The sequence below is a fragment of the Fringilla coelebs genome (genome assembly GCF_963513975.1).
Source record: "Fringilla coelebs genome assembly, chromosome: Z".
Taxonomy (NCBI): Eukaryota; Metazoa; Chordata; class Aves; order Passeriformes; family Fringillidae; genus Fringilla; species Fringilla coelebs.
In genome coordinates this window covers 8,363,505-8,388,404 of record NC_140031.1, presented here as the reverse complement: position 1 = coordinate 8,388,404, position 24,900 = coordinate 8,363,505, and the positions used below count along the sequence as shown (strand labels likewise).

The 24,900-nt window shown below is 40.3% G+C and overlaps 1 protein-coding gene across 1 annotated transcript in view; it reads right to left on the bottom strand.

Moving 5' to 3' along the window:
• DNAI1 (dynein axonemal intermediate chain 1) overlaps nt 1-24,900 on the bottom strand; it is a gene marked incomplete at its 5' end in the record, with an annotated part of 136,185 nt that overhangs the window by 96,030 nt on the left and 15,255 nt on the right. Inside the window, 8 exons of the mRNA XM_084224945.1 lie at nt 7,305-7,348; nt 9,542-9,659; nt 10,389-10,476; nt 17,631-17,765; nt 19,832-19,891; nt 21,592-21,777; nt 22,570-22,670; nt 24,041-24,167. Of these exons, the coding sequence (XP_084081071.1) occupies nt 7,305-7,348; nt 9,542-9,659; nt 10,389-10,476; nt 17,631-17,765; nt 19,832-19,891; nt 21,592-21,777; nt 22,570-22,670; nt 24,041-24,167 (859 nt within the window). The remainder of the gene's footprint in view (nt 1-7,304; nt 7,349-9,541; nt 9,660-10,388; nt 10,477-17,630; nt 17,766-19,831; nt 19,892-21,591; nt 21,778-22,569; nt 22,671-24,040; nt 24,168-24,900) is intronic.

The following is a 24,900-nucleotide window of genomic DNA, read 5'->3' as shown; positions in this document are numbered from 1 at the left end:
CCTAAATTGCTTTTTGAATGGTTGTTCCATTTCTTGACCCTCACAAATATTTGTCTCATCAAAACTTTTTGTCAGCAGTGATTTCATGGATAAAATAAGAGATTAGCATTAGACCTAGTTACTAATGGCTTTTGATATGCTTGCCTAAGAGGCATCTGATTGCTACATTTTATTTCCTATTTTATTCCCCAGCAGCCTCTTTTAATTAATATAATGTATTAATGGAAAATTCCTTTCAGCTTTTAAAAGTCACATAGTACAAACAGCACTCTTAAATTAGTACATAGAAAGCCCAAGTCCTCCAGGGTGTTCCTGTTTGATTGTGGGCATACTCAGTGCCCATACAAATGTTCTGCAGCAATTCACAAATAAAACTTACAAATTCCCTTTTAATTCTTCTCTCTCCTTATTTTACTGATGCTTTTTTTCTGTACCGTAATATCCCCTTACATAATCAGTTAAAATCACTGGTGACTATACAATCACTATGTTTAATTTCTGTGATTGTATTCTTTTTTCCCTCAACATAATTTCACTACTGATATTTAGATATCGCTAATTCTTGTACCAACTACCATTATTAACTGGCATCACAAGCATTTGCAAAAGGGGACAATCTTTCAATTTACAGTACAAATATCCAAAATATCAACAAAAAATACATTTATAACTAAAAGGAAACACTCAGACTCTATGGTGGTACAATGCAGTTCTCAATCCTGTTACTAAAAGCAGAGAGTGAGCCTTGTGGATCTTTTACCATTGAAGATGCATTTATCAACTTGCACACTGGGAACATGACTGAATGAGCATGAAGACATTTTTCCAAAGCTGGAATCTGTTACAGCATACAAATGTATGCCAGCAGCAAACAGAATCCAGACTGCAACGTGAACTTCTCTTTGAGTGAAGTGTGTGGGCCACATGAATCTCTATCAGCCTCTTGTAGCATTTGACTCAGAAAACCTCAATAGCTTCACTCTGGGGTCTAAAAAGCTGACAGTCAATGCTGTACCTGGTCCTGCACACAGGCCACTAATGTGACTGGGGACATGCCAGCCCCTCCTCTCCAGGGAGAGGAGAGGTCCCCTCACATGAATTGCATGTACACACAGCCTCATACTAGGCAAGGAATTTCATCCAAGCAATAAAAAAATGTTTTTTCTCTGTCTGGAAAGGTCTTAAATCTCAATTCCCAATACAAAAACAAACTCATGTAGCTTAGAGAAAGATTAGTAAGGATTTCTGCTCCCAGGAGTCTTCTCTGCCTGTTCTGGGAACATAATTTAAATACATAAACATATTGGAAGAGACTTTCTGAGAGCTGCTTCAAAGATCTGAATTTTTTAGGCAGCATTCAATCCACTTGGTGCTTTTAGTTGAAGCTCTTTGGTCATTCATCAGAAAATGCCAAATTTAACTGCAGCTTGTTATGTAAATCCATTCCAGACTATGTTCGACATTCTGCATCACAACCTTTAAATCTACCGCTGCAGAGAAGAAAACACAAGCAAACATCTGGCACATTTTGTAACACTGAGCCTTCTTAAGCCCACAGCCTTTATTGTTAAAGTTTTCAGGCTTTCTAATGTTCTGCTTCTCAAACATACATTTCTGTCTTTGTCACAAGGCTTGCCTGTGATCTACAGGGGTATGCTGCCAATGATGACAGGAATTATAGGGCATGCAATCATCATCAGGTGGACTAAATTTATACCTCAAACCATGTTTTAAATAAAGTATTATCTTGCATGGAGATAGACTAATAACTTTCTAAAATTTTCAGTTCTACTTTTTTGTGGTTTTCTAATGCATCAAAGAGCTGGACTCCCTAAATATCCTTTTTGGACAAAATGTCCAGCTTGCAGATTGACAATTACAGCACGCAGTAGGTGAACACTGGCTGATGCACGGGACACAAAGGGTTATAGTAAATGGGATTACCTCAGGCTTACAGCTGGTCACTGATGGGGTTCTGCAGGGCTTCATCTTGGGCCCAGTGCTCTTCAGTGTCTGCGTAAACAACTTGGACATAGGTCTCAAAGGACTGTTAAGCAAGTTTGTCCATAATATGAAATTGGAAGGAGCCGATGTTCCCCTCAAAGGCAGAGAGGCTGTGCTGAGAGACCTTGACATATTAGAGAGATGTGCAGTCAGCAACTGTATGAAGCTTAACAGAGACAAGTGATGGATTCTGCTTCTGGGATGGGGCAGCCATGGTTGTACAGACAGACAGGGGAATGAGGGGTGGAAAGCAGTGCCAGGGAAAGGGACCCTGGGAGTCCTGATTGATGAGAAGCTGAACATGAGCCAGCAGTGCCCTGGCAGCCAGAAGGGACTTCCCTGTCCTGGGCACATCAGGCCAGCTGGGCAAGGGAGCAAATGGTCCTGCTCTGCCCTACACTGGGATGCAGTTTTGGGTGCCACAATGAAAGAAGGATTTAAAGCTGCCAGAGAGCATCCAAAGGAGGGCAGCAAGGATGATGAAGGGCCTTGAGAGGAAGCCATGTGAGGAGCAGCTGAGGTCACCTGGTCTGTTCAGCCTGGAGGAGACTGAGGGCAGACCTGATTGTAGTTACAATTTCCTCATGAGGGGGAGGGGAGGGGCAGGCATTGATCTCTGCTCTGTGACCGGTGACAGGACCTGAGAGAATGGCCTGAAGCTGTGTCAGGGAGGTTTAGGTTGGATATCAGAAAAATGTTCTTCCCCCAGAGAGTGGCTGGACACTAGAACAGGTCACAGCACCAAGCCTGATGGAGTCCAAGAAGCATTTGGAAAACACAAGCATACGGTGGTGTTCTTGGGGATCATCCTGTGTAGAGACAGGAGTTGGACTTCCACAATCCTTTTGGGTCCCTTCCATTTCAGGACATTTTCTGCTTCTATGGTTCTCAATTGTTATTTCCAAAATTTGACTAAAATCTCACAGAAAACTTGAAGGATTTATCTACATTTCAGGAACAGCTAACAAGTAGTTAACATGAATTAATGATCGCAGACCTTATCTGTATGCAGTGGGCTTCTTTCAGTGGAGGACTCCAATCCTGCTGATTTATCTCACCTATTATCTGGACCCCTAGACCTAAGGAGAGGGTAAATGTCTTGTCAAAACTACCATCCCTCTTGTCAGGATGACTGATAGAATAACTGTACTAGCAAAAGTATGAATGCAATCATTCAGCATCTAGTTAAGTATATAATAAGATTTGATTTTAACTTATATGGCATTGAATCAGCAGGGCACACAATAACTGGATTAAAAAATATCTGCCAGAGCCTAAATCTTGGCTGTTTAAGCATTAGCATGTGCAACCCTTTGGGAAAACACTCTCAGAGATCAAGGAGTGAGTAAGAGCTGGGGGACATTAGATACATTTTTCTTAGGGTGCAAGAGCTCTCAATCCTGATACTCAAGAATTTGGGTAGGGGAGCCAAGGCTTAGCCATCATCATCACAATAAGCTCTTCAGTACTTGTCTCCTCAATGTTTAGCACTTTCCATCCCATTTTACACTGCCTGATGTTCATCTCTGGAGGCCAAGGAAGACATGGACCTGTTAGAGTGAGTTGAGAGGAGATCACAGGCATGATCAGAGGGCTGGAGCACCCCCACTATGAAGACAGGCAGAGAGAGTTGGGGTTGTTCAACCTGGAGAAGAGAAGGTTCTGGGAAGACCTCACTGCGGCTTTCCAGTACTTAAAGTGGGCTTACAAAAGAGATGGAGATACCTTTTTACATAGGCAGATAGTGACAGAACAAGGGATAACCTTCTTAAACTGAGAGTTTAGATTCGATATTAGAAATAAATTCTTCACTGTGAAGAAGGTGAGACATTGGAACAGGTTGTCCAGGGAAGCTGTGGATGTCCCATCCCTGGAAGTGTTCAAGGACTGGTTTGATATCCTAAGCAACATGATCTAGTGAGTGGCATTCCTGCCAGTGGCACAGGGATTTGAATTTAACAATCTTTAATGTTCCTTTCAACCCAGACCACACTATGATTCTATGACGCCTTACTTGTGTCTCTCAAATTCATATTTGCCTGAAAGATATTTAGCTGGAAAACAAAGTATTTGGCCTATAACAAGTCTCTGGGGCTTGAAGCAGGCTGCGTACAAACCTAAGTGGTGTAACATGAAGCTCATCTTTGTTTTTATTCAATCTTCTGAGTGAGTAGTGGATTGGGAATTCACTACTAATTATTTTTTCCGCTATTTGTTTTCCAGATAGAGGGAAATGAGGCTTCTTGAAGAAAAAGAGGAGGTAAATAGCATATCTCTATGCATATCTCCTCTCAGTCCCTGCAGAATGACTTTTTCCCTCTGTGAGTGTGCTAGTTTTACTTTTCATTTTCTTGATTCTAATCTCTAATTAAAGTACCTGATTCTGAAAATGCCTATAAAGTAGAGAGGCAAACAGGAAGAGGCAGTACCTTGCAGTAAAAGCCACCTAGTTCATTTTCCCCCCTCACTATTCCTTCTGAAGCACCCTAAGCATGTCCTGTTTGGGAATACCCTTATTGCAGGAACCAATCATCCATCAGCCTCACTCAGTGCAAGGCAATAAATAAAAGAATATCCATGGTCATTGGGCAGCTCATTTGAGAAATAGGAAAACACAAGTCTGCCCAGTAAGTATGCCCAATCTCCCTGTATTTACCTGTCTCTATGTTTTAGGAGAGTGTAACCAGCGCTGTTCCATGTTGTGTTCCATGATTACTCTTCAACTTTGAGGAGCCTAAGGACATCTACTAAGAGCCAGCTCATCTCCATGAAAGCTCTGGTCTGGATTTGACACCGATTTAGTTTGACCACAAAGTTGCAGCAACTCTTACTTTGGATGCAGTCACACCAGTGTAGGGAACCTGTGCCAGCACTACTTATGCTGATTTTACACTAGAAGGGTAGAACAGTATATGTATCTTTATGTGCTTTTCTTCTGCCTACATAAAGCCCTATTTCAGACTGGGAAGAACTGAGTAGACATCTTTGTCAAATACCTCAGATTGCCAGCACTTTGTGTGTGTGTCTGTACTCTTCAAACATCCTTGAGTGGAAAGTTGCATCCATTAAATCCAAAGAAACTGTGGGATAAAATACATTGGCCATAGAGAAAATGTTTTTCCCTACTCAGCTCATGTGCTGTCAGTTGGAGCTGCACATAAAAAGCCATCTCTGAAGCCTGTCAGAGGCACAATTGCTTTTGGAATATGAACTGAGGTGATGGCAAAGACCTGAGCTTGTATTCACAGTGTTCCCATCAGCAAGGCAGAACACAAGCCCAACACCCACTAGTGGTTCTGAACCCTGCACTGCAAGCTGTCAGTGTAGCCAGAAACCCAGCAATCTCATTTATGCAAAAATAAAAACAGAAAGATAGCTCCTCCTCATGGGAATAAAAATTAGTTCCAGCCAGGCAGCATAAACCCTGAATTGCAAATTACAATGACAATATTTCCTTGTTCAGAAGAGCCTGACTCATGCCAAAGAAACACCGTTAGCATCAGAAACCCCACCCAAATAAATCACTGGAGAAGACTGCAGAAATAGGGTACAAAAGCAAGGGCGAGGCTAGGGCCCACTCTGTAAAGAAAGGGCCCACCATTCTGGAGTGGTGTCAACCCACAGTAAACAAGGGATCTTTAGTTTCAAAAAGTCCACTTTAGGCAGCAGGACAAATGTCTTACTTGTATTTTGGCAGTGCTCCCAAATGCCTGCTGCACAGAAGACTGGTGATGTAATTATGGCCACAGGAAACCCAAAGACATCCCTGTTGTTGTGTGACTCTAGGATAATTTCCTCTAGGCTGGATTTTTTAACTCACCTCATTTAGTTATCTAAGAGACAATTAAAGTGAGGTGAGATAAATCCAGCTAGGTGCTCTGCCTCAGCTCACTTGTGAGGAGGGATCACCCCTTCCAGAGAGCCACTGAGCTCCTCCCTTGGACACCAGGATGAATGGCCCCTGGATGTGCTGATCTCCCTGTGCTGATCTCCCTGTGCTGACTGAAGGGGGAGGCGACAGCAGAGACAGCTCTCAGCCCTTAGGTGCCTTCAGCAGGTTGAGACAAGCTATGCCCTCTGTTCTCTATAAAAACGGGGTAAGAATATTTCTGGCTCTCTTGTCACTTACATGGCAGACCACTGAGTTAGAGTCTCATTCCCTTTGCATTTCTGTATTGCCTTTGGCACAATGGATCCTGGTAGAACTAAACTAACCTTTGCACGACCCAGAAAGCATACTGGTCTTGCCTAGTGTACGAAGTGTATGAAATTAAAACAATTAAATGAATAGCTTATGGGAGAGGTTAAGCAGGGAGATTACCTTCCTCAAGCTTGTATCTCTCCTCTGCCACCTGGCTGGCAGGGCAGTGGGAAAGCACTGCTACATTCCTGCACTCTCTCAGCACAGAGATTTGAGAACAATAGGATTTTGCTGTCAAGGACATCCTGAGCACTTCACACCATGCTTTTTTTTCTAAAAGCTGATTCTAATTTGCTTTTCAGAATAGCTGCTGCCTGCTGAATTAAAAAGAGTGTCAGGCCAATTTAGGCATCTTGGCAAGCTAACAAGAACATTTCCAGACTCAGATGGAGTGAAAGTCAAAAGAAAAATGTAAATTTATAAGGAAAATGAAATTTTGCAATATTGCGAGCAGAGCACAGTCCTTACCAGTATAAATGAAGACAACCCATCTGGTTCCATTGTCAGAGCACAGAAAAAGACATAAGAATAAAGACATATTTGGGATGATACCAAAGTTTCCTGTAACCAGTCTAGCCAAGTATCTTACACCAACATATAGCAATTGTTTAAATTGAGAAGGTCAGCAAACAAAGGTCTGTCCCCTTGTATGTACTCAGCTCCCTGCAACTCACAGCAGGGAGCTGAGTACCAACTTACTGAGTATCAACTTACTGAATCAGGTAGTTTCCTCCAACAGCAAACAGGTCCTCCATTAATCTATCTAAACTCTTTTGAAATCATGTATATTTCTGTTCTCCAGACTACGAAGGAAGAAAGACTAGTTCATCAATTCCATTATGTATCACATTAACCTGTTTTAAATTTGGTTTAGTCCTGCAGTAATTGCTGTCTATGCCTATGTATTTCTGAATGTTCATGTCATGGAATGGAAAGGCCTAATCCCTGTATTGAGTCAAATCTCAATTTATTGCTATGAAATTAGGTGAGTTCTTGCCATGAGATGCAATCCATGCCTCAGAGGACTGTCTGAATTGATTTCAGAGCACTTGCTAAATATTTTAAATCTCTCAGTGATTCTTTTGCATTTAATACTTACAAGAACCATACCCCACTGCAAATAGGTCCTTGTACTTCGGGTTCCTGTAATGAGAAAATATATATAAGATGGCATTTATTATTAACCATGTAGTTCCACAGCAATACACAGTGTTTCACACATTAACTTCAGAGTTCATTCTCACAGGACTCGACTCAGTCTGAGGGTTCTGCCCTTTGACCACATGCACTAATAAAGTTTGTGAGTAACTCATCCAAACTCATGATGCACAAAAAAGCAGAACATTATAAGACCAAAACAGTAGAAGAAAAAATAAAAAGACAGACATATCAATCTCCAGCACTTCTTGGCTTATCCATTTCATAATTGCGGGAAGTTTACTTTTAAAAATTAGATCTTTGAGGAAAGCAAAAAGGCAGAAATATATTGGTTTCCATCTTTCAGTGGCAAGAATTAAAGAGTTTCTAAATCAATAAACTCACTTTCCCTACCTGTTATTAAATTATGAGAGTTCATAATCATAAATTCATGATCACAACCACAAATCAGGAAGGGAAATTCCCTTCTGACCCAGCTGGCGAACATAGTATTTCCTGTGGCAAATACTGGCAATGAGCAATTAGCCATCTACTATGTCTTCTAAATTCCCGTTACTTGAAAAACATCTACTCTCTCTACAACCTCTTCTGTGGGTGGTAGATTGCTGCAGGTAGGATTTCCACAGGACAAAGATCAGTACTGTTGTTATCCCTGAGCTCACACAGCACAACCAGTGGGTAGCAATTCCATGAAATGAACATATGTGGAAATTATCTATGAGTATTGTCTCTGAATTGCTACTGTGAATTGATAAAATAAATGCACTTCTCTTTTCATTTCTCCTTTTTCATTTGGGCTAATACCTAGGCATCCTAATGCTCTTGTCCTTTTCACTAAATGCACCATCACTGCTAAAAATGAGAGAATAAAAATTGAATTAGAAAAGCTTATTCTATAAAGCAATTTGGAGTAATTTTTCCAATTTCAGAGCCATCTTTCTCTTATCATTTCCTGGAGACAAATTTAATAGCAGTATAAACTACCTATTAAAGATGCCTTTTCTCCCAATTTTGCTTCCCATTTTTACTGTTATCTGTAATTCTCACACAACTGCACGCTTGATACTCTCTTACATAATACCACAGTGTCTTGAAAGGCAGAAGATGGCAATCCCGCTCTGTCTCTCCATAGATTCTCCTTGTCAAGGCACAAACATGCTCACACAAACAAGTAAGAGGAGGCCTAACTGCAGGGGAGCAGAGGGCAGGGTCTGACTAGGATGTCTCATGCTCAGTGCATAAACCAAGCCAGTTCTGAGGAGCATCAAGCATGTTAAAAAGTGAAAGGACTCATTCGTGCTGGTGATCAATGGGATTTTTTTCACAGTAATAACCATAGCAATAATATCTCAGAACACAAGAGAGTAGATTTGCAAGTATTAGTGATCATTTTTGGACTGACCAAAATAGTGAAAGTGGACTGCAGGGCAAATGCCTATTGCACTGAACTGCGCAAGATCCCAATACACAAATACCTCTCTTGTCGGGAGGGGAGCCCTTGTGTGAGGAGTGGCTCTGTTCAGCTTGGAGAACAGGAGACTGAGGGGAGACCTCACCGTACTTAAAATGTCATTGTGAGGAGGAGGGACAGACTGATCTCTTCTCCATGATGAGCAGTGACAGAAGCCAAGGGAATGGCATCAAGCTGCATCAGGATAGAGCTACATTCAATCTTAAAAAAAGGTTCTTCACCCAGAGGGTGGCTGGGCACAAGAACAGGCTCCCCAGAGAAGTGGTCACAGCACCAAGCCTGACGGAGTTCAAGAAGTGCTTGGTCAACACCCAAGTACATAGCACAATTTTTGAGGCTGTCCTATGCAGGGCTGATTCCTACAGCATACTGTTCAAAGATATGACACATCTATTCCAGCTTTTCCAAGAAAGGACTCTTCTTTGCCCTGTTAACCACACTCACTTTTCCCCAGTGCTGCACAGAGCCTGCTCTGCCTTCAGTTTCTGCTGAAGGGCCTGTAACATTCCTGCCTGTCACATTCAGCCTTACACAATCTTCTCTGCAACAAGAAGCACCAGGCACGTTTCAGGCTGCCTGAGCAGCCGACTGTAACAAATCAAACCCGTGTTCCCAGATAAATCAGTCCTGCCTCGTAAGATCCCTTTACAATCCATTCCATTCCCCTGCACAACAGTCGAGATTAAGCTTGGAATGAAGAGACTTACCAGGAGAGGGCAGTAACTGCAAGTTTCTTGGTTTTTTCATACTGGAACTTCCAGAGTGGGAGGAGAGTTCCTTTCTGGCCTCTGAATTCATCTGATGCATCCTCAAAATATTTAAAATCTAAAAAAAAAAAAAAAAAAAAAGGTCAAGGAAAAGGTCCCAGTATATAAATCAGAAATAAAGCAGCACAGTTCAGGTTCAGGGGAGCCCACAGCCTCTGCACAACCCAATTGTTAGTGTAAAATCTGTCTTATTTCTGAAGTCCTGACTCCAAACCAGCAACTCAGCCCTTTAAATGCATTTTACTAAGTCCTCTCACACATATTAAAAATAAACATCAAACTGATGATCAGTAGACAAAGAATTAACGAGAAAATAGAAGCCCTGAGCAAGGTGTGACCTCAGGCCACTCCCAGAACTGGACATAGCCCTTCAGGAGGAAGCTGAGCAGAGACAGCAAAATGACTCTTGCAAAATGACATCAAGAGTGAGTATGTTGCCATGGTTGGTATGTGAGCAGGGATCAGCTCTGCTGTGGCTGCTGTCACTAGCACTACATCCAGGAGTGAAGTACCTGTTGAGGGAGGGAAGTGCTGCAGGGAGGGCAGTGCTCACGAGACCTCCTGTGCCCAGCCAGCTCAGAGCAGGGCTTATGGGGCTGAGTCTTTGCATGCCCACGGTCTCATGTACTGTTTACCTTGTGTGAGTCAGCAGTACCTAGACCTGCTCATTTTGCTTCCGTTTTTCTATTCTCTTCTGTCCTGTCCTGTCCTTGCTGTGGCTGTAGGTTCTTATCTGCAGGACTGACACTTGTGACTTGAGTTAGAAGCACCTCTCAGTGGGCCATACCTTGTGCAATGTCATCATATGTGTTCAGGTTCACCATCCGTTCTGCTATTTTAGCAGCCTTTGCAACCATGCTTAGAGAATCAACGTGCTGAAGAGAAAAGAAAGGAAGAGAAAATGTACTTCCCGTCTGTTTACAGGTGCCTCAGACCTCATGTGACTGAAAAACTTAAGTCCTTTGATCTTGAATACAGATTAATTTGAAATGTGTCATACCAGAACCTAATTATACAGGTACTTGAAAAAATGCAAGTGCTTTATTATAAATTTAGCAAGATGCCATCCACAGCTGAGCTGCAGTAACTTCAGTGTTTGTTCCTGATTTAGCTCAATACATTTATTTACCTATAAAGGTAGATAAGAGTCTTGTCTTTCAAGGATGACAGGATGACCTAAAAGGACACAGATGATGCCTACCCTGTCTCACTGTGTAACAGTTCATCAGATTTGATAATGAAATCACAGGGGTTCAGTCATGCATGAGCACTCTCTCATCTCTACCTGGAGAGCTCTAAGGTCTCGTGCATTAAGAAAATGTCACAGGATTTAGGACTCCTTCAGTCAATCGCTGGGTAATTCCAACCTGATCCATTCACACATCCATGGACAAGTGGAGAAAAGCTCCAGCAGGGGCTGCTTGTCTGTCAGCAGGTGGCTGGTTCATATGCTTATCTCACAGAGCCCTGTGGCTGATCACCATATCTTACTAAACTCTATTCTCAACTATTTTTTGTGAGTGTGCGCTCTATACTCTGTGTGTGTATGTGCGACCACTGGTGAAATCCAAACTGGACTAACTAGAAAGTAGAACAAGAAGCCTGGGTGCTAGCAGTGGGAAGGACAAAGCTTGAAAGTGCTGACCATAAAAGTATGTCATCACAGCTCTGTGCAATGATGTCAGAATGTGAAGGCATATACAAAGTGCTTTGAGAGCTTGCTGCTCCAAGTACCTGAATCCCCATCCACTACTTCTGCCCCAAAGCCCCACCAGCGTTTCAAAGCCTTTAATCTTCAAGCCCCTGCTATGAACTGATGGCTGCCAGCACAGTAAGATTTCCTTCATAGTGACAACACTGGGAAGAAACATGCCATCCTTGACACAGCTCAGAGAGTGCCCTGAATATGAAAAGAAAAAGTGAAATGGGTTGACCAAACTACACCACACAGTCACAGTGAGAACTAGGAACATGACTTAAGGTTATGTCTGTCCCTCTTCCTCTTTCCTGGGCTCTGCAGAGACTCAAGGGAGATTGGGTCTCATTCAAACAGCACAAAATTAATAGGGCTACACAGAGATGAGAGGACAAAGGAGAAAAAAATCTATAAACTGTTACATTTTTTATAAATCCATAGTTTGCTTACACCTCCAGTAATGTGTGCAGCCCTCTTTTCCAGCCTAGAAAAAATTAAGTAGAACTTGAAACCAAGTTCAGAGAAAGGCAACAGATCAAGGCAGGGGATTCTACCCTCTGCTCCACTCTGGTGAGACCCACCTGGAGCATCCAGCTCTGGGCTCCCACCACAGGCGTGACACAGAACTGCTGGAGTGAGTCCAGAGGAGGCCATGAATATGATCAGGGGCTGGAGCCCCTCTCCTGTGGAGACAGGCTGAGAGAATTGGGGCTGTTCAGCCTGGAGAAGGCTCTGGAGAGACTTTAAAGCACCCTTCAGTCCCTAAAGAGAACCTACAGGAAATACAGGGAGGGACTATTTATCAGGAAGTATAGTGACAGGGTGAGGAACACCTGTTTAAAAAGAAAGAGGGTAGATTTGGATCAAATATTAGGAAAAAATCCTTTACTGAGAGTCTGTTGAGGCACTGGCACTGGTTATCCAGAGAAGCTGTGGGTGTCCCAGCCCTGGAAGTGTTCAAGGCCAGGTTGGACAGGGCTTTGTGCAACCTGGTCAAGAGGAAGGTGTCCCTGTCAATGGTACAGTGGTCAGAATGAGATGATCTTTAAGGCCCCTTCCAACCCAAATCATTCTATTAATTTATGATATGATTTCACAAATTTTATTTTTGGGGAGTGTCAGTGGAAAGCAGGCTAAAAATTAAAAAGAAATAAAACAAAAAGCAAAATACCTTGTAAATGCAGAAGCAATATATTATTCAACTGTTTTTTTTCTGCAAAGTAGGAAACTCTCCAGATGAATCAAAAAAGTTTTAAGTCAGCTTTTCTGTCAGGTAGCTATCCTGTTAACAGCACATCGATGACTACATTTTTGACATTATAAATGGATGAGTGCAAGTTATTTTCTCTTTGTATCCTGTCCTGTTTCAGATTTTATTTATTCTGTATGCTGCTGAAATAAATCTTCAGAGGAAGTGCTAGGCCTAATTTCTCCTCCTTTAAAAAAAAAATTGTTTTTTTAAAAAAAAACCCACACTTTTCCACCTTAGGCCAGTTCTGAGCTAGATAGCCAAACGTAAGGAAAGCTCACAGAATACCAGGTTTGCTTTGTTTATTTCTGTGCATAAGTTATTTTTAGAACAGCAACAATGTTAATTGAATCATATGTAAAATGGATAATGTCTTGGTCTTGCTCTCTAATTCCTTATCACTAACTGCCTCATACTTGCCTCTCACTCACTGGCCAGTTGCAATGTGTGACTCCCATAAACTGAAGCATCAAAAAAAGCTTCTACTGGTGTGTAACTGCATATCCAGGAGACAAACCCCACCCTGACATCAGTGCAATATCCACTCATACCTCTAGCATATACATATACTGTGACTAGAAGAGCCCCTGGTTTGCAAAGAAAGAACAGTACAGGGCTATTGTCTCTGTTGCCCAGCCAACACCCGAATGCAAACACCAACTGTAAATCCCAAATAAAGTTCCCCAGCACAAATCATGTCAAGCAGTTATTAAATTCCATAACTGTACTCATCTTCTCATTTTACTCTTTGCTTTTAATTCTGATAAACTGGAAACAGAAAATTGAAGATAGGGGAATGAGTGGCAACTCTTGCACTCTTCAGGATGACGAGAAACAGGTGAACAATAATGTGAAAGTTAATTGCATTCTAAATTCACCTGTTACATGAAAAATTATAGTAGCCATCATCCAAGATCTTCCAAGTACTATTTTGACCCTGTGGGCTGTCTCACCAGGCACATCTCAGACAGGGATAATGCTACTGTGAGATAGACAAGTGAGACAGAACCTCACATGATTCAGGAATGCACATTTCTCCATTTAATATAAATTTTGTTTGAACTTCTTAGGACAATAATCAACCACCTCCCATTGCAGAAAGCCCCTCTTTTGATTTCATATTTTAATTAATTTACATTTTAATTTTTATATTTCTATTTGGTTGACATCATCAGTATTTCTGTTGACACTCTCCTCTTCCTTAGTAATTCTCTTTCTCTCTGTTATCCAAATCAGAGTCCCTACCTACCTTTGCATTAACAGATAAACATGCTAAGATTTTCTAGTGTTGTAAACTCAAGCTTTCAATTCCTTATGATATTTTCCATATCTATATAGTTTTGCAATCATTGAAAAGCGATGATCAAAATCACGTATCCCTGTCTACTCCTGAAAAGGTATCAGCTCACCTTACACAACATAAATATCTTCTCTACTATTCATCACAGGGTAAATTCCAGCAGTGAACTTGTCTCTTCTAGCCACATCACAGCTCCCCAACCAACATGGAGTTGCTGGAGAAACACACTCATGTTTCTCTCTGTCATTACAGACTATAAACCTGCTCCTTACCAAAGATAGTTTTGATACTCCAAAATGAAGTCTTCTACTCCACCAGTTCCTCTAAGCTGTAATAACAACTTTTCTGGTCTATCTAATAATTGCCCAATGGCACTATAGCAATAGTTTTGCCATTGCTAAACAGAATTCCAGCTAGATTACCTTTCCTCTACTTAACTTGTTCAAGGAAAACACAACTTGCCTTTCATTAAAGAAAGAGATTAGATTATTGGGACACAGCCTACCTTTGGTAAATATGTGCTATTTTATTCCATTTCATATTTAATCCCTGTTCTGTACTTTTTTCCTCCTTATTAATGTTGTTGCCTCATGTGCTGGTAAAGGTCAGACTGATGGTATTGTTTTTACCTCTCTTTTATACAGCATGTCCTTGTTATGGTCTAATCACATTGCTCCACACCTCTTTGCATAGATTCATTCAAAATCCTTAAAGGCAGACTTGTGTTTTCATGCCTTGCCATCTAAGGGTGAGAGAAGCAAGCCTGCACCAATTACATTAAGCTCTTTGCATTTTGCTTCTCCCTCAAATACTGTCATTTCTAAGTTCATTCAAGAACATAAGGAGGGTTATGGATCAGACCAAGCATGTTTCTGGGTCAGAACTGTCGAATCACAGAATTGTTTGGGTTTAAAAAGACCCTTAAGATCATTGAGTATCCTCCCTGTAATCAGAGCCATAAACAGATGGTACAGGAACAGAAAGAGCAGGACAGGCAGATACAACACTTCTGTCTAGCTGTCTCTGCTTCCAGATATTTTCAGCTCAGAAAATTTAATATCATTCAACTTTGGTATTCTGTGTTATCCATGGTCTGTGTACTGCCCTGATTAAATACTGAGGAAAAGTTCCAAAAGTTGTATCACTGCTTAGATGTAGTACGCCCTTTCCCCTCTAGTTCCATTTGAGCGAGAGGCACATGGAGAGATTTCTAGGAGTTCCTCGTTATAATCTCCAGTCAAATACTTTATATTATTCCAACTTCTATTCCCTCATACACCTTTTTATAAAATTCTCACCCTTCCTTCTATTGAAGTCCTTGGTTATCTCCCTTCCTTTCCTATTGGCTGCCTCTATTGTCTGTTTTGCTAAACCATGTCTTTCTTGCTTTTCCTAGCAAGAAAGCTGCAATGCATAGCTTCAATTTACTTCTCTTCCTCTAGTGAGAAGCTTCTGTAAAGAACTGTCAAGGATCCCCTCTCCCTCCCTTCCCCTCCCCTCTTTTCTTCTCTGCTTTTCTCTTCCAGTCATGCACTCCTTTGACCTCTTATTCAGTACCAGTACTGTTTTCTCTCTCTTTTCATTCACTACATTTTTAAATCCTCACCTAACTCCTACCATCATCTCCAGCTGTGGCTCTAGTTCTTGGATCTTCTCTTTCATGGCCTCCTACCATAGCAACAGCTTCCATGAGAGACCCACCTGTCACAATAGCCACGCATTTTATCTTCTTCTTTCCCTTGGGTTAAATCTGGTGCTATATCAGTAGCTATCATAGTTTTTCTCGCTAATACCTAGCCTGACCAAAACAATAGTGGAAATTAATTGCGGCTTCTGGTCATTGCAGCTTGATCTAGATCAGCCATGTCTCCTGCTTGATGTTCCACAGTTCCCTTCAGCAATGACCAACACCATTTGTCCTTAAAAAGCACTCAGCTGGAAAAGTTCTGATTCAATTAGCATGGTGTAACATATGTAATGTGTGAGTTAGCAGCCCCACAAAACCTACTTCTCCATTTGCTGACTTGAGGCCAGATTCTGACGCCATCAGCCTTTAATTTCCATATACCTACATCTGAACAGACATAATGACTGTTGTAAGTCTGATTTGAGCTTTGGAGTACTTCAGGTTGCATTTTTTCCAGTTAATGAGTGAAGAATTCATCAGGTTTTTCATGCACTTCAGGTTGGTTGATCAGCCTTACAGAGGACCTCAGTTTGGGACATTAGCTCTGCTAGCTCTGCATAAAGAAGGTTTTTCCTTTCACTTATTTAATGCATCGACTTTTTGGCTTCCCTTCAAGCCCCCTGGAACATGTTAAGCGTGAAAAGCAAAACACCAAAGGGACAGATAGCATGAGTGACTGGATTTCAATTTCCCACTGTTGTCAGCAGAGTGGGCAGCAGGTGCTTTACAATATGGTTTCACTTTATTTTCATTTAGCTTTTAGCAGTCCACCCTTAAAGCCTGTAATTGCAATGTTGACTAGGGGATTAATTCTCCAAAACATACTGAGGTGAAAGGTTTACTGGTTTTCAAAAGGACTGGGAATTTCCATGGCAATTCAGAGGAAGAAGCTATCAGAACATGTTCCTGGTCTGTTTATACTGTAAGGTTTATGCTGGCACAGCGCTGCTTCGTGGCTAAACCAGCCAAATCCTCTGTAGTTGTATTGGCCATATGGCAGGAAAGAGCTAAAGCCAGTTTCAGGAGTCAGCTCTTATTACACACACACACACATACACACATCTATCTATCTATCTACCTACCTATCTATCTATCTATCTACCTATCTATCTATATCTTATGTTGATATGTCCACACCTATTCTAGGAGAAAGTTATGAACTGATTTCCATGATTCTGTATTATAATTCTCAGAGTATCTTGTTCCAGTCATTAAAGAAATTATTTCAGTTTGCCTTCTAAATTGTTTACCTTAGACTGGGGAAGAAAAAACCAGCCAGTTAAACCATAATAGAAACTTCCTGAACCCCTTGAAAACATTTTGGAACATGAAGAAGATCTTTCAGAGTTGCCATATTGTCCTATATATCAAACACTCAGTGTTTTGAAGTGGGATAATAGTTTTAAGATGGGAATACTGTCACTTTGATAGAATGAACTGTCTTCCCACAAGGTACTCCTAGGTTACTCCTGATTCTGGATTAGGAGTCAGTACCTCCCTCAAAGCAAGGTCACAGCATCAGCTCAGGGCATGGACATGTTAGAACACCTGATATTCTGAGAAGCATTCCCCTTAGGTATCTATAATTAGAAAATGTATAAATTATAATTCTATAAAATCATTAAAAATTAAAATTTAAAAATCGTGAAAAGCGTTTTACTACAGTGCTGTCTTTAGTAATAACCCTAAATTTCAGTGCCTTTCAGATTGAAACATTGTATGTAAAACCATCATCCCTTACAGTTCTTTGAAAATGTAGGTGCTTCTACCTATTTAAATCTTTTATGTCTCACAGAATAATCAAAAATGTGAAACAAACACAGTGCACAAAAACCAAGAGCTATATATCTCACTTGGAAATCAGATTTGAAAACAAGATTATGAAAAATCAAAATCCTGTTTTATACAGCGCAACAGAAATCCTGTTTTGGGAATTCAATTTCTAGCAAAAACTAACTTTTGCATTTCCTAAAGGTGTTATTTGCCTACTAAGACAACAAGCTACACAGCCAACATGATTTACTTTCACCTGATTTGCTCTACAGATTCACCCACCAGCACTTTGAACAACCTTTTTCCCCACGTTATGAAACGTACCAGTGGCTCCACATAGGATAACTTTCTTCCAGTTTTCTGATCATCTTTCTTTATTACCACAGGTTTTGCTTTTTCTTTCTCTTTTGCCTTTTCCATTCTCTCAAGTTCTTCCACATAGGAATCATAGATAAACCACTGAGAGACAGACAGAGGCAGGATTTATCAAGACCTGATCATATTCCTGAGAACAGCCAACTACACCATCACAAAAAATATGACAGTCATCACAACAGTACAACTGCTGCTGGAATTAGCCAAACATCTGTCTTCTTACACAAAAAGTGAAGAGTTGAGGTCCAGGATTTTTCAAGAATGATGGAGCATGCCTTATTTTAAGAACATTACAGCATTCTTAACAATTTCTTTCCTCCAACACTCTACTTGCTTATTTGACTCTGTACCTTTATTTTTGCAGGACTTTTTGTTTGGCTAATTTACCATGTTTAACAGGAAACATGCATTAAACATTTGCTTTATGACATTTCTCATGTGGTGTTGGAAAATTAAATTGTAGCTGCATAACACAATTTAAATTTGGACTCCAACTCTGCAGCATATGATCAAATGGAAACTGAGAGCAGTTTTACATCTCCTGCCACATGCCACACATGTCTTACTTGAGTAGATCCAAAAGTAACTTCTCTTAAGAATTATTCATTAGTATTGAAAATTTAGTATTGTATCTGAAGCCAGTATATTTCTTTCAGGATAAAACAAAAGGCAATCTGACACATTAGCTTAGGATAGAGAACATAATTCAAATATAGACTATGGACTACAACATTGAAAAAAAGGTAGCAGAACTCTTTAGAAAAAAAACAACTGTATTGTGTTGTAAATTTGCAGAAATGAGATGGAAAGATATTGCAAACATCAGGGAAAGGACAAAGAAGATGAGACAAGTATGAGAAGGAGTGGAACAGAAAAGTTTGGAATAGGAAATTGTGAGCGTAAGGAATAACATAAAGGAAAAAAGAGCTGAGGGGAAAAAAAGAGTTTATATAAAAACACTATTTTAGGCCCACTGAAAAGTCCAACAATATAAAAAGAAATCAAAGGAAAACCTTTTCTCTTAGCTTTCAAACATTTAATGCAAAATCTTAGTCAGGGGCTAAGTATCTTAAAGATCTCTGTTCTAAGTCTCAGGACATCTCACTGTAAGGAAAAAAATGGAAGAAAACTCCAGCTGGAGGGAGGGAAGATCTCCAGCCAATTACTCTGTAATTTCAGGTTCAGGAATAGAATAGATTACAGTTTTTAACCTGACAGAGATACTTCCACTCCCCTTCCTATCATTTTCCTATACCAGCATTTTTTAAATTGCTGCCATTATGTTACAGTGTCTTCATCCCTTCCTCTACTCACTGGTAACCAAATGGTGCTTTCAATACCAGTTAGATACACTAGTTTGAAACAATGTTTATATCTGTGACAAACACAATTACATTTTACAAATATCTGAGAATTAGTCAGCAAAATTGGCTGATTCCCTTTCCACTGAAAGGTGCAACATATCTCTTGTGTGAAATTTCATCCAAAATATTTTATTTTAAATTTTTAAGCGATGCAGAAAATGCTACAGTGCCTTTCATCATTAATAGATAGGCATATTTCTGCTACATAAAGCAGAGTTAAGTCTCTTGCAACAGATCTTCCGCATTCCTTTTGCTGTAGCTCTCACTTGATGCAGCTTCAGGCTGTAGAAACCTGCTTTCGCATACTGCTAAACTTAGTCTAAGTAAAAACTCAAGTGCTGCATATGCCAAATTCCTAACAATACTCCAAGAGAGAGCTCTATCCCTAGAGGAGCCAATACCCTGCAGGCTGCAGCCCACCTCTTGCTGAATCCAAAACTATTCTCACCCTGTGGTTTCCCCATTCCCACTCCCTTAAGGTCTCTCTAAAGCAGACAGGTCAGGGTGGATGGCAAAAAATAAAGCAGTGAAAAGCATCTAAACTGAGACACTTAACCTTAGAAATATAAACCATGAGCAAGTTCACCCATTAAGGCAGAAAAGAGGGTCATACTAGTTTGCTGTCAGAGCCAAACGGGAGACCAAAGCCACAGTAAAGGAATTCATTTCACTGCACGGAATGCAAACACAATAATTCAGTTTTAACTTTCTCACACCTCAATTTCCAAAATATAGTCTAAAACAATTTTAAGGATAAAAAGGAGATAGACATAGATGTAGATTTACCTGGTTAACATTTTGGGAGAAAGTTTCAAAAGGTGCAGGGTCAGTTTGCAATCCTTTTTCCTGAAAAAAGAAAAAGCTTGAAGAAGCATAATCTCAGCATTGAAGGCCTCTGCAGTACCACAGCCTAGTTGTGGAAACAGTCTGCATGAATAACTTGATATCCAAACGACTCCTAGGGCAATGTGCAACACTGTTGCTGATTATGCAACTATAAAAAGATTTTGTTGTGGGCCAAGATTGTTCACAACACCTTCTGATTTTTTCCCAAATACTTCAAATATTTCAGCAATTAATTTTGAAGGAATTCAAATAGGTTTTTTCACCTCTATTATTTGAAATGTTCTGCTACCAATTCTGATATCAGTTATGGCATCCTACCAAATTTGTCCTATGTATTAAAAAGCCAGTTGGATACAACAATCAGAATAAAAGAATTGAACAGAGTCAACTCATCTGATGCTACTGAAATAATATTTTTACCATCCTTACATCAACATTCTGAAATAAATGAATATATTTCTATGAAATGTTCCCTTAAAAGAACAGCATCTTCTTTCAAAAACCTGTTGTGTCAGAAAAATTTTAAGAAGCTGCCTGTAGCATTTCACTGACCTCTGAAATGAAGACATCTCAGAGGTGGAAACTGCACATCCAGTACAGCACATAGAAATATTATGCAGCTATTTAAGGTCTATATTCTGCTTTCAAAGGCAGAATCCTACAGAGACCCACAAGCTTCTCCCAATAAAATCATTGGGAAGAAGAGAATATTCAGAACTGGGAACAAAGAAATAACAAATTCCATGGCTTCCACTAGGATTTTTGAAAGATGCAGAATCTAAGCTCAAACTGCATAGCAAGCACCCCACTGCTGGACAAACTCTCCTGAGATATGTCTCCAGCAGTACAGTAACTCATATATCTCTCTGAGTACTTCATATGTAAAAACATCTAACCCTAGGTGTAATGGCTGTAAGGCAACAGACAGGCTCTTTGGGGAAATGCACACTCCAATTGCAGCAGGGAAAACATAAGAATTTTCTCTCTGAAACTGTATAACTGGTGTAGGAAACTCCTTTTTGAGCACTGTGTCAGGAGCCAACATCACCAGGATTGCTCAGTCAAAAGGCCCTATGAAAACATGCTCACAGGGAATGGCTGTAGGTTCAGCAAAAAGCTTAGGGAAGGAACATAAGGGTTTGGGTCTGCACTTTTTGGAAAGTGCATGCAGAGTGGGAGGGAGATGTACCATCTACAAGTACAGATTTGTCACACTTACATAAATTTGTGACTCTAGTACCCATGCTTAATACAAGCCCAAACACATTTGTCCTTTTAATATATGGAGATTTTATCTTATCTATTATATCTCTGCTCCATTAATAAGAATTGAAGTGCAAAACCACAAAAGTACACAGTGACAAACAGAAATTACTTTCACACATTCCAAGTACTCAGCTGCTACCCTAACATTGCTCCGTACAATTTCAGATGAGAAAATAGACATAAAAAATATATCCAAGTAGAGGCTTAAGGCTTTACAGTAGCATCAAAACTTTTTGTAGGCTGTCCAAGAGTTCATGAGGCAAGAAATTTTCTGTCACCATTGTCACTACACCAAATGTTTTACAACAGTACAACCACTATACCTTTTTTCCTAGTAGTATCGACAGATCACAGGATATGTTACAAACAAAGGTGATCTACATGCCCTCCCAAAGGAAAGATCCTCCAAGTCACTGAAGGAAACAGCAACATACCCGCAGAGGATAGTGGTATGTAGTTGAACCTCTCTCAATGAAGTTGAACTGGTTTTTAAGCTTTATTTCTGGTTCTTTTTGGGGAGGAGGCTCTTCCTCTGCTGCCTCAGCTGCTTCAGGTTCTTTTTCCCCTTCTTCTGCTCCTTCTTCTCCTCCCTCTCCCTCTCCCTCTCCCTCTCCTTCAGCCTGCAAGAAAATACAGCAGTGACTTCACCCTGAGAGAATCAGTCTTCTCCTTCCTTCTTCTCAGATTGCTGATTTCTGCTGCCTAGTGAAGGAGACTATAACTGAAGACTCAATATTTAAGATGCAAATTAGGAGACTTCCAGCACTCAGATCAATAAGATTCTGAACTTATATCTGAATGGGAATATATACATTCAAGAACTGAAATTACTTTAAAACCTGACATAAGAGAGATACCTGACATGAGAGAGATAATATAGCACAGTTGCCTTTGGTACAACGGACTCAGGGACCCCAAGATTTTGTTAGAGTCCCATTACCCTGTGTTTTCATTTCCTTGCTAGACAATGAGCTTCACCTGAAACTCTGATACTGTGGGTTCTGACACTGTGTGGATAAGAGCAAACATTCACAGGCTACTCCTTTCCTATCAGCCTTTAAACCAAGCCACTACTTCATTCATTCATTCATTCAGTTACACCTGCTGCTTTCACCTCTCCAGATTTTTGTTTTTCACAAACGGACATACTGTCCACGAAGATTCCAGATCCCAGCAGATTATACTTTATTTTGATATAATATCTGGATAAAGACAGATCTGGCATGATCTCCTTGTTCACCTTTTACATCTGAAAAATAACAGCAGGACCACATCTGCCCAGGAGAACCTGCAGGTTCTCAACTACAGTACTGACATCTCAGACACAAAATAATCAATCTCAGAAGCAAACCCATTTTAAAAGCTAATACTAAAAATAAAATGACAGCTCTCAGCTGGCTATAGAGAATTACCTCAGTTTCTTCTGTGGGTTCTTCATCTTTAGTCTCTGCCTCTTCAGTTGGCTCAGCAGCAGCCTCTACAGGAGCCTCTTCCTCCTCAGCAGGAGTCTCTTCTGATGACAGAAAGGACACATGAATGAGCCCAGAATAACAGGACATCTTATCCAATATTCTACAGATCCTCTGTCTTCTGGAGCATAGATATACATATGTATCCTTTCCTAATGCTGTGTCACTAGACAACACAGTAAAAAATCCCCACTTTGGAGAACAATTGTTTGTTCAAAGCCACAAAAGGTCACAAGGGTATTTCTAGAATTCATCTGCAGTACTTCTGGATGAACTGAAATAAAAAAATAAATGTTTTAACTCAGAGCAAACTTCTGAAACCCTTCTGATCTGAGCAACTCTGTTTCTGGGTATCCCATCAGCTCCAGACCTTTCTATCCTCCAGAATTGTCTGCAGTTGTGTACAGCTACCAAGAATGTTTTCAAGGCACACAGAAGTTATAACATGGTTGTTCTTATTTATATGGATAAAAATTAATATACTAGTCTTGCTTGACAATGATGGATGTCTACATTCCAATCATAGCCTTGACTGTGTAGCCATGCTAGCACAGAGCCACTTGAAACTAATTGATTTGGAATCTATGAAAAGCAATGCCAAAAATCCATTATTTCATGGCATTGAAGATCCCATTAAACACTTTAGCCTACTTCAAATCATCATACACAGCTTGTTAAGTGTAAAATAAAGGAGGCGCTGACCCTCAGAAGCTCCAAGCAAGAACTATTCTCAGGAGTTTACCCAGTGTTATCATTGTGCCTGCAGTTACCACCTTGACAGAACACTCACTGTGACAAATATTCTCCCTTCACAAACAGCAGAAATACAATAAAATCATGAGCCAGTACATCATTCCCTGCTGAAAATTCAAACCTAGAACTCTTTACTAACAACAGAGCCTTCAGTGTCTGGTTAGTGCATTCTTTTGTCTAAACAGTGTTGATAGTAGCTCAGATCAAAGGTCCAAGTAGTTCAGGGTTTTGTATCTCACATGGTCTGAAAGTATATGTCTTGGTAAGAATTCAAGAATTGGTCATGTATGTGATAGTTTCCTGGAAAATCACCCAGATTCCAAGCATTTCTGCTTTAATACTTAAAATAATGTCTGAAACTTTCAAAATAGGCTAGGTAGTTTAGACAAGTATGTCCAGCTAATGGTAGAGAAAGATGGTTAAAAGACACTAAATAACTTGAAAAATTTCAGTGCTAGCATACAAATGACTCAAAAAACACACACTATTTTCTAGACTGCAGCAAACACCTGGCTGATTATTTTTCTAATTTTGATTGCCAACAGGCATGCAAGCCCAAGTAGGAGCTGTTTCATTCTATGGTAATGATCATTCCATCGAGTTGTATAAGAGGAACTAGTGCCTATCTGAAAATTATCATGATATCAGACAATACAGCTACCTGCTTCAGTGATTGATCTGATACTCTGGCGTCTGCCTTCATCTGAATCTTTGTGTATCAAATATCCATTCAAAGTGAAGTGAACGGCCGTTTGATCCATATCGTCCACTAGCTTGTATGCTCGTTCCTACAAAAGTAAAACCCAACAAAATCATAGAATCACAGAATCATAGAATCCTGGAATGGTTTAGGCTGGAAGGGATCTTAAAGAACACCTTGTTGCAACCTCCCTGCGCTGGGCAGAGATATCTTCCCCTAGCCCAGGTTGCTTAAAGCCCCATCCAACTTGGCTTTGAACACTCCCAGGGTTGCAGAATCCATAATTTTTCTGGGCAAACTGTCCCAGTGCCTCACTATCTTCACAGTAAAGAACAGCTTAATCTGTATAATTTCGTTTTTAGCTGCACCTAAAAGCAAACAGAAGCCACCAAAGAACACAGATACTTCAAGAGTTTGCTTACTTTGATTTGCTTACTGTGTCAATCACAGCATAGCACTGAGCTCACTTCAGTCATTGTGGAGAATTTGAATATATGGATTACTGATCACCTGTCTATATACCATAAATATGGAAAACTTCAGCTCCAAATGGAAGAGAGGGGTTTTTTTAATTCCACAAGACTGATTTCCTTTCTCTGGAATTGTGTGATGGTTGTTCAAACAAGTACAGTAGCACAGAGGTTAAACAGACTTGGGAATATTTTTCTTGGTTTTCTCTTCTCTTAGGTGTTGGTTTTGACAGGGATAATTTTCTTCACAGTAGCTACTGTAGCTACAGTATTTTATTCACAGTAGCTACAGTATTTTATTCACAGTAGCTACAGTATTTTGGGGCTGTATTTTGGATTTGTGCTGAAAAC